This window comes from Grus americana, chromosome 17, assembly GCF_028858705.1.
Source record: "Grus americana isolate bGruAme1 chromosome 17, bGruAme1.mat, whole genome shotgun sequence".
NCBI lineage: Eukaryota > Metazoa > Chordata > Aves > Gruiformes > Gruidae > Grus > Grus americana.
In genome coordinates this window covers 14,659,072-14,677,818 of record NC_072868.1, presented here as the reverse complement: position 1 = coordinate 14,677,818, position 18,747 = coordinate 14,659,072, and the positions used below count along the sequence as shown (strand labels likewise).

Genomic DNA, 18,747 nt, shown 5'->3' with positions numbered 1-18,747 from the left:
GCTAATCGTCCTGTTCAACTCCTACCTGCAAATCCAATTTCCGAGGTGCAGCAAGTAACTATCGAAGGGAGCAGACGACACAGAACTTAGCGTGTCGGGGTGCGGGGTGGAGCGTGGCGGGAGCTTGTGGCTGTCCAAACGCTGCGATGGAAAGTCAGAGCCCGCTCCTCCACATCGCTGCCATTCAACCTCTCAAAGCGGCCACCTTCCCGAGGGCCGCTACCTGCCCTTCCTCGCCCGAGCGGGCTGCCACCCATCCGACCGGCTGCACGACCGGCTGCCTCTGGGTCCGACCGGGGCCACCTGCGCCGCCAGCCCCTGCCCTCCCGTTGGTGGCCAGGACCCCGCTCCAGCCTCCCCCCACCGGCACGGCTCCCCCGCCCGGTCGTCCCGGCCCCGGGGCCCCGCCGCGGGCAGGCACTCACCCAAGTTGACGAAGCTCATGACCATGTCAGCCTCGGTGAGGAAGTTGCTGTCCTGCAGGCTGGCCAGGGGCGGCCCCTGGGTGCTGAAGATGGGCTTGTAGGGGTAGGAGAAGCCCTCGCCCTCCTCAGCGGCGGCCCCCGCCGCCCCCTCCTCCACGGACATGGCATTGTAGAGGTCCAGCATGAACATGGGGGCCGAGTTGTGCTTGCCGTGGAGGTGGGGCCGCGGGCGGTGCGGCAGGCCGAGGATGGAGAGGATCTCCCGCTGCATCTCGCGGCGCTCGGGGCCGCGCAGCCGCCGGTGGATGAAGCTGGAGTGCACCTCGTTGTCCACCGTGAAGTCGGCGAGGACGCAGCGCAGCCAGAGGGCGGGGGCGGCGGCGCCCAGCACCAGGAGCCAGGAGGCGGGCTGCCCGCGTCCCGCCGCCGGCATCGCGGCGCGGCGGCGGCGGCGGCTGCGGAGGGGCGGCGCGGGGGGCGCGGGGCTGCCCCGCCGCGGGACGCGCCCCACCAGCATGCGGCGGCGCGGAAGGGACGGCGCGGCCCCGCGCTCTACTGCGGCGGCCGGCAGCCCCCGCGGAGGCGCCGCAGCCCGCTCATGGCCCGCCGGCGGGGGCTGCGGGGCGGCCCCGGCCCATGGACGGAGCGGCGGCGGCGGCCCGAGGCGCTTCCCCCGGCAGCGGGAGCGGAGCGGAGCGCCCTGCCCGCCGTCCCGCACGCCGCGGCGGAGCCGTGTGTGCAGCGCTCGGCGGAGAGGCAGCGGGAGGTTGTCTCTGGTGGGAGGAGCAGGCTGGAAAACCCAGGCGCTCTCGCTCGCCCGCTCCAAACCGCTTGGGAGAGAAAAATCCGTGTAACTGCCTAGAGGAGGAACATCTGATCAGGTTGCTTTTCAGGATGTTTGTGGAGGCTGCTGGCTTGGGGGAGAGGGTGAGCCGGTCCCGAGTGCTTAAATTAACGTGCACGTAATTAAGGAGAAGACACCCCAGGAGGGAGGGTGGTTTATGTATAAGGAAGGGGCCCAAACTCCCAGAGAGTTTATAGACGCAAGTATATCGTCTGTCTGGACAAACACGCGTACACAGGCATGCTTTTTTCTTCCCTTCCACACTTTTTTTTAAAAAAAAAGAAGCACAGACGAGGAGCGACTGTCCAGGATAAAACCAACAGCACTAAATTATTTAAAACGTGATGATTATATATTCACGCACGTAGGCATGTATGTCTGTGTGCATGGAGCCCCTGCTCGCTTTTTCCAACTGGCAGCGGGGAGAGTTCACGGAGAAGCATTAGAAATCCGAGGGGGGGGTTATCATACAGGAGTGATAAACCCAGCAACGTTTACTTGGATTGGGACCATCAACCTGTGCACACGGTGGTTCGTGCCATTACGCTATCCTGCTCTCTCGCCTTCCCCTTCCCTTGTGCTCTCTGGTGCACGTGCCTTTCTGGGATGCTGTCCTGAGATGGACTGTCAACTTTTTAAAGCAGTGACTTTTTTTTTTTTTTAACTCAGTGGGTGTAACATCTACAGTAATGGAGTCCCAGTCCTGATTAGTCCCGGTAGATGTCTACTGCAACAGTAAATAATAATAATAATCATCATCTCAGATAACAAATACTGCTTCCCAAATCTTACTTGGAAAGCAAGGGGAAGGTAGGACAGAAGGGTTTATCTGGGACACTGAATCCAGCCCGAGGTAATTTCAGAAACCATATATATACACACTAAGTTTATGCTGACATTAAGATTCATTCCTTAGGCAAAGGAGGAAGAAGAGTGGCAGGAGAGAAAGGAGGTCAGCGTTGTGCTTTTGATAGATCGTTTATCTGATGTTTTCAGACACGCAATATCCAGTAGTATCCAGCACCAGATCCTGCGTCTGTTCTGGAAACTGGTATTCAGCACTTCCTTTAGCTCTTTATGTTTAAAATCCTTTTGTGAAAGGCAGGTAACTACTCATAAAAGCTGCATGGGAAACATGTTGAGTGATTTAGTGTGCTTGTATGCATGCATGCACACCTCTTAATAACAGGGAAACTGAGGCATGACATCGAAATGACTCACGGAGCTATTGAAATAGTGGTGGAACCAGCATTAAACTCTTAGCTCAGTCCTAACACACGTTTAGGAATGGCTCAAGCTCTGGGAGGATGGTGTGGGAAGAGAGGTTGCAAAGCCCAGTCCACCTTAGGTAAGATGAGAACACTTGCTAAACTCACTGGTGGTAACGGGGTGCTCAGATGCCACCCCTGTAGCTGCCTTCCCATCACTCCCCACTAATGAAAACACCAGTGCCTAAGCAGTTGCATTTTGGATGCTCAGTTGAGATCAAACTCTCTAGCACCTTTTGTACTTCCTGAGGAGCAGCACTAACCTGCTCTTAACCAGGCTGGTATTTGCTTAAATTTCTCTCTTGCTGAGGGTGTGGTTTCTAGACCAATTTAAGCTGATCTAAAACCAGGCTCCTCCTGAGAAAAATGGGTTTTTTTTCTCATCCCACCCCAGCCTGGACCTTCAGCTGTGCGGCCCCACAGCTCTCCCATGCTGGTATTAGCACACAGGTCAGGAAGCTGATTCTGTTTTAAAAAGTAATCTGGTTTTAACCATTTATGTATTTGGTTTTGCTGAATTAATTTTCTGCTGGATCAGCTTCTTGCTCTGACTGACTACATATTGCGCTGGCACTAGGGAGGCCACAGGAATGCACAGCTGGGGGCAAGGAGAGGGTGGCTGGGCTGGGCTGGGCTGGGCTGGGCTGCCGTAGGTTGGCTTAAACTGGTGGTGGAAGGGCAGACAGATGATTCAGTATCGCTCCGCTCTCCCGTTCAGCTGCAGATAACTTCACTTTCTTTTTTGTTCCTTGTAGGCAGTTTGTTTTTCCTGAGTTTTGAGTGTTGGACTTTTCACCAAGCAGCAGCAGGGCAAGGACACTTACCTTTGTCATGGACAACACGATTAAAAAAATGTGTAAGGATGGACGAGTGGACTGGAGAGCAGGTGTCCCTGCTGCCTCAGTTGCTTACACCTGAATTGCTTGTAGCTCACATTTAAAAAGGGACTAAACTTCAGGTCAGGCTTGTGCTTTTCGCTCTTTGCGAGAAAGGAAAGGGTAGTTTGGGAGGTTTGGATCCTGACTCGTTAGCACCGTAGGTAATGACTGTTGAAGCTGTGTCATTGAAGAAGCAGCAGTGGAGGAAGAAAAGTAAACCTTGAAACCTCTTGATTTGACAAATTTCTTGAAAAAGTGATGTTTGAAGCTATTTCCTTCTTGTTTTGTTTGTTTAAGTGGTCTGGGTTTGGCCAAGTTTAGATACATCCTGATTTAACACAAGATATGCTCATTAAAGAGGGGCTGCAACTGCATCCTATGCTTTCATAGGAAGTGTTGAGAGGGTTTAATTTTTTATAGTAATATTTTCTATGATCCTATTGCACTAGGCACAGCATTAAATAAATGCTGTAGTTTGCAATGGGGGCACCGCTTGCATGTATTATTAAAACAGCGTAACAAAAAGACTCTAGGAGTGTGCGATGAGAAAGGGGATCTGTTAAAGAGTAATTTTTTGAGTGAGAGGTCCTCAGCTCCTGACTTCAGCGTGCTTTGGGGCACAACAAAGAGCAGCATTTATCCTGGTGCATACAATAAAGGATGATGCAGCTCGAACTGCAAAGGTTCAGTCCTCAGAGCCGAGCTTGAATTTCAAATACCTTTCAAACAAGAACGGTACAAACTGGATTGCCTTGCTCATGGACGTCTTTCTCTTCCCTCCTTCTTGCCTGCTGCGTAAACCCCATCCTGCCTCCTGTCGAATCAGTTCCATACAGGTTGCTGAAATATTGGCACCCTCGTGTCATTGCCTTTTTCCTCCTCCTTCCTGGATCAATTAAGAAACCAGTTTTTCCTCTTACTCTTCTCTGCCTCTCTTGTCTATCCTCCTCTACTTGAGAAGGAAAACTAAATACTTACGATGAAGTAATCCCTGTTTGTTGGCATTTGCTGCTTCAGATAATTTCTATAAAAACAAACTCCCAATGTTTCTGAGGTTCTGCGCAAGCCGCATTACCAATTGAGTAACTTTTTGATCTCTTTGAGCTTCGCGTGTTTGCTCTTATCTGATTTTTGTACCAACCGCTGCCGTTGTTTTTGTTTGTGTGGAAGTCAGTGTAGTTGGAAGCATGTCTTTAGGAGATAAAGGATCTGATTTTTAAAACATGAAATGGACAAAAATTTGCAGGTTTGTGCTTGATGAATTTGTATGTGCTGCTATCATCATGGCATACCCGTATTAGGCGTGTGCCAGTGGCAGAGTTTGGCCATTTGCATTCAGTTTTACCAAATGGGCAGTAAAAAGTGTCGGTCTGCTCAGAAATTCATTTCATGACTTTTTTAAAAATCAGACACAAAGCATTTTTTCCTCTTTTCTGCTGAATCAGTTTCAAGCTCCTTGCCTTCCTACTTTGATGTCCTCTTTTTAACTTTAACCATGTTTCTTTTCCATTCTGTTTTGCATCTTCTCTCATTTGTCTTGAACAAAGTGCAAGTCCTAAATTATAGCCAACTTTTTTCTTCTTCCAAATATTCCCACTAAAATAGCATGTGTTTGGGGAATTTTGAACTCTTCCTCTGGGCCCTGTGCATGCACAACACTTATATAACAAAAATAATAGCATTATTATTTGTATAAGAAGGCATAATTAGCTTGCATATTTAATTACGTTATATGGGATCAGTCTTATCAAAAGTTTCTATTCATCTCTTCAGCATTATTACTGAGAACATATTCACCAACATGAAAGTAAGCGCATTACGGGTAAGCTGTTACATTAGCTCTAATCCAGGAATTTGAAGAGATCTGGGTTGGACTATACCGATTATGTTCTAAAAATTAAGTATTGCTTCTCATTGCTACTGATCAGAAGAGCGTCAGAAATGAAATCTGTGTTTTGGGGTATGAAAGGGCATCATTACCTCTGGAGATGCTAGTGAGTGCTAAAATAGAAAATGGTCTTTGGGTTTATGAAATGGGACGATCGTGCTGAATCTCATGTTCACCAACTGCGTAAGGTGGACAAAGTTCAGTCCTTCCCAGTCCAGCACTTCAAAGTACTTCACTTTACGAAACTGGATCTCCACGGGGATTCTTTTGTTATTAACTCCAGGGAACAATGGAAATGAGTTCATATCACTGAAACATTTATAGTATTTTATTTATTATACATCTATACACAGCTTAAATATAGGCCTATGCTGTATTTTATGTTTGTATATAATTGTATATTGGCATGAGCATGTGTATGTGCGCGTTCAGCAGTATACTTCAATAATGTCTTTAAACTTTATGTAAATAATGTATTTCTGTGGCACAGACGCGTACATCTGAGTATTGTTTAATGTCGTACCACTTTTAGGTCCGTATATTACCAAAGCAGCCCAAACAAAACTGAATTTAATTTTGTACTATTCAATTATTCTGTGCACACTTGATTTGCTTGAAGCTTTTGGCATAAACCCAGACATTTCCTTCATCGGTCACACTGTAATCTGAACATCTGAAATCTTAGGCTTACGTTTGTGAAAAACTCTGCCGAGAACGTATTGTATTCATATGTCACTGTTAGGAGCGGGCTTAGGGATGCCGCAGCACCTTGGAAATGTGGCTCTGAAAGTCTGCTTAGTTGTAGCGTTTTCTTATCATAAATGGTGATATTTGCTTCCACAGTCCATCATCAGACAATCAGGATTCTTCTTATTAACATATATTCATATCTTCGGGAGTATCTTTTAGTTTTCTGCTATTTGTATTCACGAAAGATAGAGGTGTTCGGTGTTTTTACACTCAGCTGTGTACAAAAAGCATAGGAAACCTATTCATTGTTTTCAAAGTGAACAGTAATAACTGATTCTGACCTGTAAAATGCAATGGGACAAATTTGGATGGCTTTACTCTTTCTCTCCAGGCAGGTGCAGAGTAATACCTCAAAAGAACCATTATTTTGTGCCTTTATTCCAATGTGTACATAAATGCTTGCATAACCCTTGCACAGCTGCTGTACAAACTACTCATGCCACAAGTATTAGTAATCCTGACAGGGGAGGTTGCATGGAAAACTGGGGTGTGTATGCTAAACCATATGTACCATGCCCCTGAATCATAAAACTTTCTGTTGCTGGAGCAGAGAGATCTTTGGAGACTGCGGGTTTTACAGGTCTGGAGGAAGGAGGATTACACGTAACAGCTGCACCCCACAGTTTCTCTCCTGTTGAGGCTTATCTTGTGCATTTAAATAAGCAGGAAACAGAATTTGGTCCAACATTATCTTAATATGGTCTCAGCTTCTACCTTTATTTATATTTCATTTCCATAGGAACAATTATTTGAACAGTTTATTTTGAAGAGCCGCTCAAATTGGAAGCTCTGAGCTGCCAACTCCGAGCTGCATGGGGCTGCGGAGATACAATGCGCATTTTTTGTCTCTGGTTCTGCCTCAGAAATAACTTTCTTTATATCTGTGATGATTTACAGCAGTGCTTCTGAACTGGTCTGAAACAAGATGGAAGTTGGAGATGCATTCGATTCTCTAAAGCCCCGGCCACAAAAATCCCTTCCCGCGTTGCGCGGGGTAGCAGGGTTTGGCCCCAGCTCTCCATGGCTTGAGGAACGTTCCAGCTCCTGGTCCGACCGAGGGAGGAGGTTTGCCACATTACAAGTGGCTGCATGAAGCAATCTCCCAGAGCTTTAGCAGCAGAAAATCATTAATCAGAAGTTTATGCTGAGGGATTTTAAAGTAATAAGGAGGGACTGTTTCCTCTGCTGGTGTAAACTGGCAGAGCACCCTGTGAGTAGACGGAGGTATACTTATTTACACCAGCCGGGGATCTAACCCGGGGCTCTCCCGTGACTCTCTGGAGTGGTTGGTATTACTGCTGCTCTTTTGGGGGAGGATACTTGGGTTGTAAGTGCAACGCTGCAAGAGTTTATCTCTCTGAGACTGGGACTTCTAAGTTTTCAGTTGGGAAATTTTTGCTTCCTAAATAGTGCTTAGCGTGCGCTGAGTTTGCTCTGTGAAGTGCATCTTTTCAGCATTCATCCAAAGCCTTTTCTGCAGTTGTCTGAGCCCTATAGGCAAATATATACTGTTAGACTATTAAGATAATTTTTCAGTTAAGACATCGTCAAACTGCAAGCGGGACAATAGAAACAAACCCCCTTTTGTTCTGGCTAAACTGTTCCTAATGACCCCCTCTACAAACAGTGGCACCAGCGGAGGGCTCAACAAGGCTCTTCATTGAGACCCCTTTCAAAAGGACAAGCAGAGCAGAACATGGGGCAGAAACTCTCCCAGTTACTGCACTTTGCTCCGCTTTGGTGGTCTGACCACAAGAGAGAATCTGTTGTTTTTGTTGTTCAAGGCACCCAAAAAAGAATAATTTAAAAGCATGAATTTCTACAATTAGCATCCTATAAAGAGTCCTAAATATTTGGATTGTCAGGAGAAGAGCAGAAGGAAGCAGTTTTGTTTGTTTACTTAAATCAAGGGGCTATAAAATAGATTCTTATGAGTTCCATAGAAAAGCTTAATTTTTTTTTTTTTTTGAGATCAGTTATCTATTAAACTCACATTAAAATAAAAATGTAAAGTCCAGAGGAGTTAACATTTTTACATTCCAGTAAGATCGTTTGTTTTGGGGGTAAAAATCATCTTTGTGAATAGCGTGTGTTCATCGTGAGCAGGGGAAAGGCTTCAGCTGTTTAGTTTCTAGAGAACTTCAAGATACGGTGACAAACTGAAACCACTGAGGACCAAACTCCTCTTCTTCCAGGTGGATAACTGTAGGATAACTGTAGGACACTCCGTATGGATACGGGTAGCGTAGGCAGTGTGTCTTCACGCAGTTGAGGGCTATGGAGATTGTGAATCACTTTGATTATTTCTGTGTCTGTTTCTGCGTCCTGAATCCATCAGAAGAATAGCACAGGAGACCTTCCGTTTAAACGAAAACCTATTTACAGAGCATCTTTGTTGCATGTAATTGGGAAGCGATGGTAGGTCAGGCAGCAAAAGTCCATAATTTGGATGATTTTGGAATTACCCTGATTACATTTGCAAATAGAAATGCCAGTTTCTTCTGAAAGAAGCTGGAGTTTGTGTCCTGGCATCTGATTTAGTAGGGTATTTCTAACTTACAGCATGGGCTACTGCTTCATTTGGAAACAGATAGGAAGAGATCATGGAAGGAGAAGAGAGAAGAACATCCGTTAAGACAGGAACCACATATTCTGAGTAAAGGCTAAATCACGGAGAAAAGTAACTCCTACCAGATTCAGAACACCTTCAAGTCCCCCCGATATGATGGGGTCTGAGGGTGCTCTGCCGTTCGTGGGACGGGCTCAGCAGTTCGCAGCTTTGGTTCCGTCGTTTGGTTATGGACAGTGTCCACGCTCCTTCATAGGAGAGTGGGATGGAAGGTTTCAGTGTGTCTTGGAAAAAAGAAGGACTTGGGTAAGGGCGGGATGAAGGTCTAGCGCCCTGTGCCAGGATACTGAGAGAAAGAGAAATGTCAAAGAAATCTTTAAGAGATTTCCGGTAGGAACAAAAGAATCTTTGTGAAAGATACTGTCAGCAAGTCTAATGGAAGGAATGGGGACGTCAAAGGAATTGAGAGGATTTGCAAATTGTTTCTAAGCCTTGAGGCAAGGACAAAAAGCTGAACATTTACTGTTTACTATATTTGGTATGTATGGAAGAGCAGTTTGGACATCGAGGGAGCTAATAAAATGCAGAGCCTAATTCATCCCTCTACTGTGAGCTGTGCTGTTGTGCTAGGGATGGAGAAAATGCTTCTGTTAAAGGACGGGTCCCAGGAAGAGCAGCTGAGGCTTGACCTGGCCTTTTGTGAAAACGACTGGTTTTGGTGGCAGCATTGCCAGGGTCCATAAGCATGCATCAATGTTTTCCGTGAATGCAATTTTAATTTTCTTATTTGTATGCATGTCATCATTGCACAGAGTGCTGTAGATCCAGTTTTCTGGATTAAATATGGTAACTGTGTAATGTGAAAGCATGGAGGTACAGTATTAATTTTGTCAGATCTTTCCTCAAAAATCCACATTTGAGGATTTACTGCAAATTTCTGAAAAAAGACTAACTGTGTCTGACTGAAATCTGCTGCCTCAGAGACGTTCTGGTTAAGCCCAGCTGGGTAGGTTGAAAAAAACACCTTGTCTTCTGAATCTATCTACAGAAATTTATGGGAATTAATTTATCAGAACAAATGAAGAGATGGATTTCTAACTGTCTTTAATGTCATGTAAACCAATTTTATTTAATGTTTTAACTAGAAACTCTCATGTTTAGAGGTCATATTAGGGATGCAATAACTGTTAATCATGAAGAACAACGGTGTCAAAGAGGATCATTTTTTCTAGTTTTTGTACAATTATGTTAGGATAAAGATGAGGAAACAGTAACAACATTAACTTTATATAAACTTTGACTGATGCAAAATTGCTTTCTCTCGAAAGTGACAAATCTGGTTCTACATGTATCTCCTGAGCCAAAATATTTTTCTTACTGTCTTTCAAACAAGCTCGTGATTCTCTTAGATTTTAATAACGTTAGTAGTTAGTTATCCCAGCGCAAATAAAAGCTTTCTGCAAACTTTCAACCTATGCTGAGAACAGTAGGACACAGGCATAGTGGTATAAAGGAGCGATCTTTAAAATTTTCTGATTTGCAGACTTTGGCGGCAGCCAATTCTTTATGTCACATCCAAGCAATCTGTCTTATTTACCTTTTTGGATCCCTGTAACCTTATGGGCCCCAAACACTTGTGAAGCACACTTTAAAAATCCGTGATATAGGACAATACAGAATGCACAAATCAAATCAATTTTCCCGATGCAAGAGCTAAATGTTTCTCACTCTTCTAAAGGCCAGCAACTTGGATGAAGTTGTAAGAGAAAAAATGAATTGAAGAGTTAAGGGTGGTGCACTGAGAATTAGAGCTGTCCAGAAACAAAAAAAAAAAATTCTAGTATATAAAAAAAATTAACGGTTTTGACATTTGTTTTAGATTTGTCACAGAGTGATTTAAAAAACAAAACATGAATAGAAAGAATGAGACATCCCAGAATAGCCAACATCCAGTGGCTAGGGTATTTACTTGGGCTGTGTCCAAGTAGTGCTTTATGGGATTTGGAGCAGACGTTTGACATAATGTTTTCAACATTATTTTTGTCCGACTCAAACTGGGGCTCTGAAGCGGGTTGAAGAAGAGCTTGCTTGGAGTTCTCCGCTTCACAGGTGAGACTTGGTCACCAGGCTGCTTCGTCACTCCGTCTCTCTTCAGCCTAGGGAATTTTATTTTAATTTTTTTTAAACAAAGTAAAGTAGCTCTATAGAGAATAGACAGACACTTATTCTGTTGCATCTGGTGGGGTGCTGTCATAGATTTGGGTATTTTTTTCTCTTTGGGAGTGAATAAAGTAACATCCGCATTTCTACTATTTTCATTCAGAACAGATTCTTCTCATGGAAATATCCAAACCTACCTAACTATAATTCCATGGAAATCAATATATTACTTTTAAAAAATTTATTTTTGTCAAGCTGGCGTTTTCTGATGGCAAAAACCACTTTGTCCAAAAATTCCCAACCAGCTTCTCTGAGCTGAGACCTACCACTCTATTGTACAAACGTGAGGCATTCACCTTCAGTATTTTTGTAGGCTTAGGAAGAGATCACAAGTGACGTGTGGTCTGGGATGATAAAATCTGTGTGTATAAATTTCTGGGAACTTTCTAAGGAATATATAGAGTAAAATTAAGTTAAAATTAAGTTAAATTCTGTACGTAGGGAAAAAAAAATCTATTGAGTTGAAATTTTAACTCTTCTCCTTTGCTTTGCAAACATGGGTCGCTCAATCCAATCCTTTCATCCTTGTTCCCAAGTCCACCCTGAATCTCATCCAGCTCCAGTGGACACACGTGTTCTGCTTCTCTTTCTGGTTTAGCCTGTGCTCCTGCCATCCTCCCACTGTTTTGTATTCCTGCCTCCCTGCTCTCTGTCCTACACCCAGGACACAAAAGCCTTTCCCCCCCGCTGCGCACCCTTGGGCATTATTGACTAAGAGCTGAGACTCGCAAGTGTCCCAGGGCAATCTAGAGGCGTAGGGAGAGGCGAGAGCATGCGTTTTAACAGCACACTCTCTCCATGCCTCAGCACTCCCAATTCATTAATTAGCGTAGTTAATTTTAAAGACATTTACCATTTCTGCAAATGGTTATTGGAAAGCTGATTACTGGGTTAATGGCCCGACTTGAAAACAGTTGTCCCGTTCCTGTAGATGAAGTCCGTCCGGTTCAGCATGTCTTGTTACAGGTGATGTATGCAGTCAGTGCCTTGTTTCCCTGGAAGAACAAAATGGAAATATGTTTTGCATCAGATATTAAGCGTGGCTTGCACAATTCGCCAAGCAGTTAAATGATATTGAACAATGACGGGGGTAGCTCTGTTTGATGTCACATGTGCTTCAGCTCCATTCCCTTGTATGATTCAGTATCTGCAATGTTTCACTTTTAACATTCATTTCTGAACAATTGAAGTGTCTAGAAGTGAAAATGAATGCCATGCAGAGACAGCAAAGCTATCTAAGTCATCTCCAGCCCGGGATTTGGTATAGCTGTGCTAATTCACCTACTGAGAAATAAAATAGGCTAATTGCCTACTGAGAAGCAGAATTTATTAGCTCTGCTGCAAGTTTCTTGCTCTACTCCTAGAACCTGGTCTAGCTTGTTCTGAGCTAACGCAGGTAGTCTGAACAGGTGCTGGACACACTTCCTGCAATTTAGGAAGCGCTGGGTGATGCTCTACTTTAGATGGAATATATAAACAAGATTCTACTGGCTTCTGGTCAGTGGAGATCCTATCACACCTCTTAGTCTGGTTCCCGAGGGAAACTACTTACACAACCTTATTATTGGTCTGACCCAGTTTCCAATATGCTAACGCATTTGTCACAGGTTACCCAGATGTTTCGGAGATACTATGTCCTTACCAGTTTTGCAAGAATTAGCACCTAAGTAGGGGAAGGAATCCTTATTAATGCTCCCATTGAGGAAGAAGGGAGAATTCGGCAATTATTCATTGTGTTTGACAACAGCGAGCCATTCGACTGATTTGCACGTCGCTGTGATAGTTCTTGGCGAAAGCACTGTTTTATTCAGCTGCCAAATAAAAAAAAAAAGTCAAGGGCTGGCTAGGGGAAAGATGCCAAGGCATGCGAGGGTACCCCCCAGAGAATAAGAGAGAGACCACATGGTTTTGGGGGGGGCTGGAGGCGTTGCAGAGCCACATGGCAGAGGATAGCAGGACAGCCGGGGTTATGCCAATAGGGAAGTGTAAGAGGTGTAACATAAATCCACAAGGAATCAAGCTTCATTAGTTCCACTTTTCAGGGAATAATTTGCTAGGAAAATATTCGGGTCTTAATTTTGGTATTTTGGATACATTTAGACGCTGATTTAGCCCTTCTACAATTCTGTGTATCAGTTGTAGCTGGTATACCTCCTTGCTGTTACACAGCAGGAATCTGCTGTTATTTGACCTGAAAAGATCATTATACTAGCTTTATTTGATGTGCATTTAATAAAGTTGTAGCTGTTGTGACTATAACTCATGACTCCCATGTCATTCTGCAGTGGTGTAACCAGCGATTCGGCATTCCAGGAACATCAGTTCAAAGGGAAGTACGAGGGACTCAAATGTGTGCCAGAACATTGTGACTTTTATTACTCCTCCTCTGTTAGGAAGACACATTCTCTAGATGGAGAACTGAGAAGAACAAAGCATCCCTAGACCTTGTAGTGCAAAATGTAAGAAGTGATGTTATCTGCAGAAAGTGGACTTGAGATTCTATCAGGGCACATTTAGCATAAAGCATTTCCTATGGTAATGTCTCTCACTTTCCCAGACTTTTACAGGCTCCAAGTGGCACACAGGCTGCAGACCTCTTTGTAATGTTAATGAATCATCTTAACGGACTGTTTTAGCAGAAACATTCATCACCTTTTGTACCACAATGATTTTTTTTGTTATACTTAAATGGTTAAGTAGGCAATAAATGCCTATCAGACCAACCACTATGGTCTAGTAATCCACCTCACTATAAATCACCAGTGGATTATTATTGTCCTGTTTAATTAACACTCTTAAGGGATTCTATCGTTGGATAGACTTTCACCTTGCACTAAGCAGGCATTAACATTTGAAATAAGAAAAAGTGTGTTTATGTGAAAAGTGTTAATCAGCGTGACCTGGAACTGGTAGTGGTGGCTCGGATGAAATATGTGCGGGTGTATATTCCTGTGCGTCCGTGGGTGGTTCCTTGTGTCGGTTTTTAAGGGAAGCTAAAATCAGATCCATGGAATACTTATTTAAGTCATAGCGAATGATAGTTTCAGTATCATTTGTGTAAGGCCTTAAAGCTGTTTGGCTATATTTGGTTGTAAATAGCAGCTTTAAAGATTTTAATTCCAGGAGTTAGGAAGGCGGCGTTTTTTGTGAACGTGCATTTTGTGTGTAATATGGGTTTCTTTGTGGTCTAATTCAGCCTGAAGTGGTTTTAGGGGACTTGACAAACCCTTTTCTTTTTCTGCACCAGAAGGTGAGAGGGGAAGTCTGATCCCGTTGCTCCTCTGTGAACCCTTTTCAGACTTCACAGCCAGAAGGAGTAAGCTAAGCAGCAAGAGCTCCTGGGAAAGGCAGGGGGGGCGTAGGCTTAGATGCTCTTTGCAGAACAATCCCTGCAGTTCTTTTGCAAATGAAATTCCTACCCCGGGACACGAGCTTGATTCAGGATCACTCTCAATATACACATTTTTGTCCGTAGTACTGCTCGATGCTGGTTTTCTCCTCGCGGCAGAATATAAAGATGGCAGCTTTTTTCCCTCCTGTAATACAATTTAATGCATTTACTAGTAATTTCCTCATCTTTTGTCAGGAGAGAAAGACATTTGAAAAAGGCTCTTGTTAAGGCAGTGTTTCCCATCCGTGAAATCGTATCCTGCTCTCTTTGATTTTGTTTCATTGGTAATACTAGCAGTGCACTTACCAGCTGCGCGTTCAATGGATACCAACGCTAGCAGCAGTTCTGTGAGATAACCAAGTACTCGGTTTCCATTTTACTGACAGAGCGACTAGCATGGAAGTGTTCAGAAATTTCCTGAGGTCTTTTAAGAGTCACAACTAGTAGCGTAGCTCGAGACCCTGATTCTTATCTGCACACAAACCTGGTATGCACGTCCCTTTCCTCTTGGCATTTTTTGTTAAATTATTGCCTAGTATGGACTCCTGCAAATTTAAGAACAAATAAAACTGCTAAGTGCAACGCAAACACGCTAAATCTTTCCAATTAAGAGAATGAATCTCTCTGTATAAATTAATTTCCTGAAACAAAACTCCAGTCATGTAATATTAATTCTTTCCTCCAGGATTGCATGGATTTATTGACTAACAAAATCTTCTGTTGCATAAATGGCAATGTGCTATTTAATGTAGTCTGCTGATCAGTGGCAAACCCATAGCATTAGTATTTTCACTGGGTATTTTTGTTTCAGTAGCATGCTAATCTGCCAGTTTTTCTTCTATTCGTAACTGAAAAGGTGTGAAATAGTTCCCTACTGAACATGTGGGAAATAGCACAAAACACTAAAGGAGTTTGAACAAGATGAGAAATTAACCCAAGCTCGTCAAGAGTAAATTATTGCATGAAGAACTGCAGAGACAGAAAATGAGAATCAGTATCGTGAGGAGGTGTGAGTGCATTGATCATACAATAGTTTTTTCAAATCATTTAACAGAGATGCACAAACCCCACACAGTTTCAAGTGTAGGCATGTCCTGAGAAGAATCTCCTTCGTTCCCTCTAGACACACCCTGCTAATTAAATCCATCACTGCCTAGCAGTAAGCCCCAGGGTTCAGTCTTTTCTAGAGCACTGTTACTATCCAACATTTTAGCTCATACAGTGGGCAGCCAAGATTTCATGTCTATGCATATAGTAGGACTCCTAGCCAATATTTCCTACAGTCTCCTCCTCTCCATCCCAATCTGGATATATAATGGTGTGGGGTTTTGTTGGTTTGGGGTTTTTTTGTTTGGTTGGTTTTTTAAGAGCTAAAACTTCAACATTCCTTTCAGATTACTTTCTTATATCCTAATGCAATAACCTGTATGAGGGCGGCAAGTTAAAGTCTAATAAAATCAGGAATCTGTGCTCCATGTAGCTAGCTGGCCATGAGAAACTGCAGCAAGGATGGATATTGAATGACTTCTATAGTCCAGCCAGGTTTTATCAGAACAGGTCATCAACCTGTAGGCTGCCCAAACCTGTTCCACTGCTTCCCCATTGATTAAATATCTGGAGGCATTTACACGTATATCAAATTCTCCATAATCTATTTCATCTTAATCACACCCAAGTTCTTTTTCAAGCCAGGGCAAAAAAGTTCCCTCCAGTGGTGAGAAAAGATGGTATATCTCCTTAATGTACTTCTGTACATTGCATTTCCTTGGAGCCAAACTATGATCTCAGATTCCCATGGGCTGAAATATCAGTGGGACTGCAGGGAGTGTAAGGGAGGTAAAACCTGCCTATGTACGCCCGAATGTTGAGGAATTTAAAAACTGTTTTTTTCATTTGACTGCAGAGCTGACACGTGTGGGGGAAGGAAGGAATAGGGGGAGTGCGTAGCTTCCAGCCAAGTTCAAATGGCCAAAATTCCTTCTGAATCTCGATACCTGTGTCATCCAAAACATGGGAGAGTGTCTGGCCTGGAACTGTCACCTGTTCCTGTTTAGGGATTTCCACTCTCCTTCCTGAGTGTTTGTTCCCAGCCTATTTTCCTGCTCTTTCTCTCTGCCCCAGGTATCATCCTGCAAACATCCTGAGCACTGTGTTCCCTTCTCCTTGGTTCAGGCTCCTAAGTGGCTCTGTCTTTGCTTTTTCCCATTTTCCTCTGCACCTCTTTTTTTTCTTATTATTATTTTTTCCCTAGTTGGTGACAATAGGAGTCAGGAGAAGCAGTGTGGGGATATGTTAAAAACAACAACAACAACAACAACAACAAAAATCCAAAAACTCAATTGAGTGGCACGGGAAAGGTGGACACAGGCTGAATGTTCACTGTCTTGTTTAACACAGCAAGGGGCACCATAACTAACTAGCAGGTTCAGGGAGATGAGTCCACAGTTAATCTGTGGAACTCCCTGTCACAGGACATTTTGTATGTTAAAAATGTGTGTGTGCAAATCCATAGAAGAAAAATTCAATGAAGACAAAGACAGCACCTCTGGTTCCGGAAGTCCTGGGGTCATAAACAGAAGAAGACTGGGAGAGCGTGCTGGGAAAGCATCGCTAGAGGCTTTTCTTATACTCTTCTCGTGATGTGCAGTATTGCTGCTGTCAGAAGCAGAGTATTAGACTAGGTGGATTTTGGATTAACAAGTAAAATATGTCTTAGGCTTTTTATTCAGAAGGCAAGAATAGTTGTCAAACAGGACTACAAAGTGTCGTGGTGTTTGCTCTCCTCCTACTTTTCCATCTCTTAGACCAATCCAGAGAAGCATGGTAGATGTTTCTATTTTCTTGCCAGCTGCACTAAAAAGTTCATACAAAAGCTTCTCTCATCACAAAAATTTATGTGGCAATTCATGAGTCCTTTCAGCAGTATGCTGAAGCACAGAGGCATTATTAAATCAGATTCAAACTGATGAATTCAGGGTGCACTCTCAGGGATGACTATTAAAAAACAAAAAAAGTTGCAAACACTAGCTGATCTGATAAAGCATGAGGCAATATTTGTATCACTCCAGTCATTATCTTTACTATTGCACATTTTCTGTAGGGACAGCAATCAAATGGTCAGAACGCCTTGGTTTGCCTGTTGGTGAGTCCACGTCTCAGGTTTTAACGTTGTAGAGATAATTATGTCACCCATGTTGGAAACATTTTGTGTTTCTTGAATAGAGAGTCTGTATTGAAAATATTAACCTCTGGCCTGTGGAAACTGAAAAGATGCAAAGGAAAGGAAACCAATTTTCTCACTGCGTACTGAAAAGCCGAATGGTTGGAACCCAGTTTGGGAAGCACTAAAATTAGTATGAGCTGTTGCGAAAGTGCTAGTAGATTTAAAATCCTAAGGGAAAGGTGAAAACTTGTTGGTGTCACAGAGTGCCTTAAATAGAATATCTGCAGTTTAAATGATCAAAATTAGCCCCTTTACTCTAGCACATATGTTCCAATGTGGTGTTCTGAACAGATGATTAGATAAATATCACAGCTGATGTAATAAATACCTGGAAGTGCCTGTAATAAATACAAGAAATAACCTGTCTTGATTATTCAAGGAACTGCTGCTAGTTAATTAGCATGCTCACATTGTTTGGGCCAATGGATTTTTGCAGTTTCCTTTTTTAATAGTTTTTCTTTTCTTTCCAACTTTTTTCTTTACCCCGTTGGACGAAGTGATGCAATGGTGCCCAAACAATTCAATGAAGTCATTACAAAAAGCTAATTTTTGATTCAAAGAGACGATAGTCACTATTACATTGCAAATTAAGCACTTCTGGTTTTTGCTTGTACAAAAATAACTCGTTCCTCACCAAAAAAATGGCATTCTGTCAACTGCTAATTACATACAAAGAATTTTAAACAAAAATGTAGCATACAGGTAATACGCGTAACATGTATGGAACATACATGTGTGATAAAATATGTGTAGTAGTGTAATATGTGTAAAATTGAAGGTAGGAGATATCTGAAAGTAAGAAACCAGAGGATGGCAAATTTTTATTTTATATTAGGTTTTTCGATTGTAGCCATACTGGGGTGTTGTTTTTGTAGTCATTGAGGGGTTTCTTTTTGTTTTTGTTTTTCAAAGAATGCCTGAAAAATGAGTAACAGTTTTTCCTAATTTTCAGCGGAACCTCCCACGCTGTAATTTATGGCCACGGCTCGTTGTTCTGTCACACGACACTACCTACCGAGCAGAACTTGGCTATGGTCTCTGTAAGTACCGTTCTGGCAGAGATCAGCCCTTGGCCTCTTCGTCGCCAGGAGAAGCAAGCCCAGCACCTTCAGACTCGCTATTTAGGCCACATGCTCTTGGCCCCAAGCATCTCAGCGACCCTCTGCTGAACCTCCTTCAGGTTCTCCACGCCGCTCTTGGATCAGGTGAGTCAAAACCGGGCACAGTATAACCAGCCCCCTCCATTTGAATATGCCCGCCGTCACGATGGAGTTCCCTGGGTCGCTCCACC

The 18,747-nt window shown here is 43.4% G+C and overlaps 1 protein-coding gene across 1 annotated transcript in view; it reads right to left on the bottom strand.

Annotated features, from left to right (window-relative positions):
- The window catches only part of BMP7 (bone morphogenetic protein 7), a 50,395-nt gene extending 49,168 nt beyond the window's left edge, over positions 1-1,227 (bottom strand). Inside the window, exon 1 of the mRNA XM_054845902.1 lies at positions 426-1,227. Within this exon, the coding sequence (XP_054701877.1) occupies positions 426-942 (517 nt within the window). The 5' untranslated portion in view covers positions 943-1,227. The remainder of the gene's footprint in view (positions 1-425) is intronic.
- Between the last annotated feature and the right edge of the window lie 17,520 nt (positions 1,228-18,747).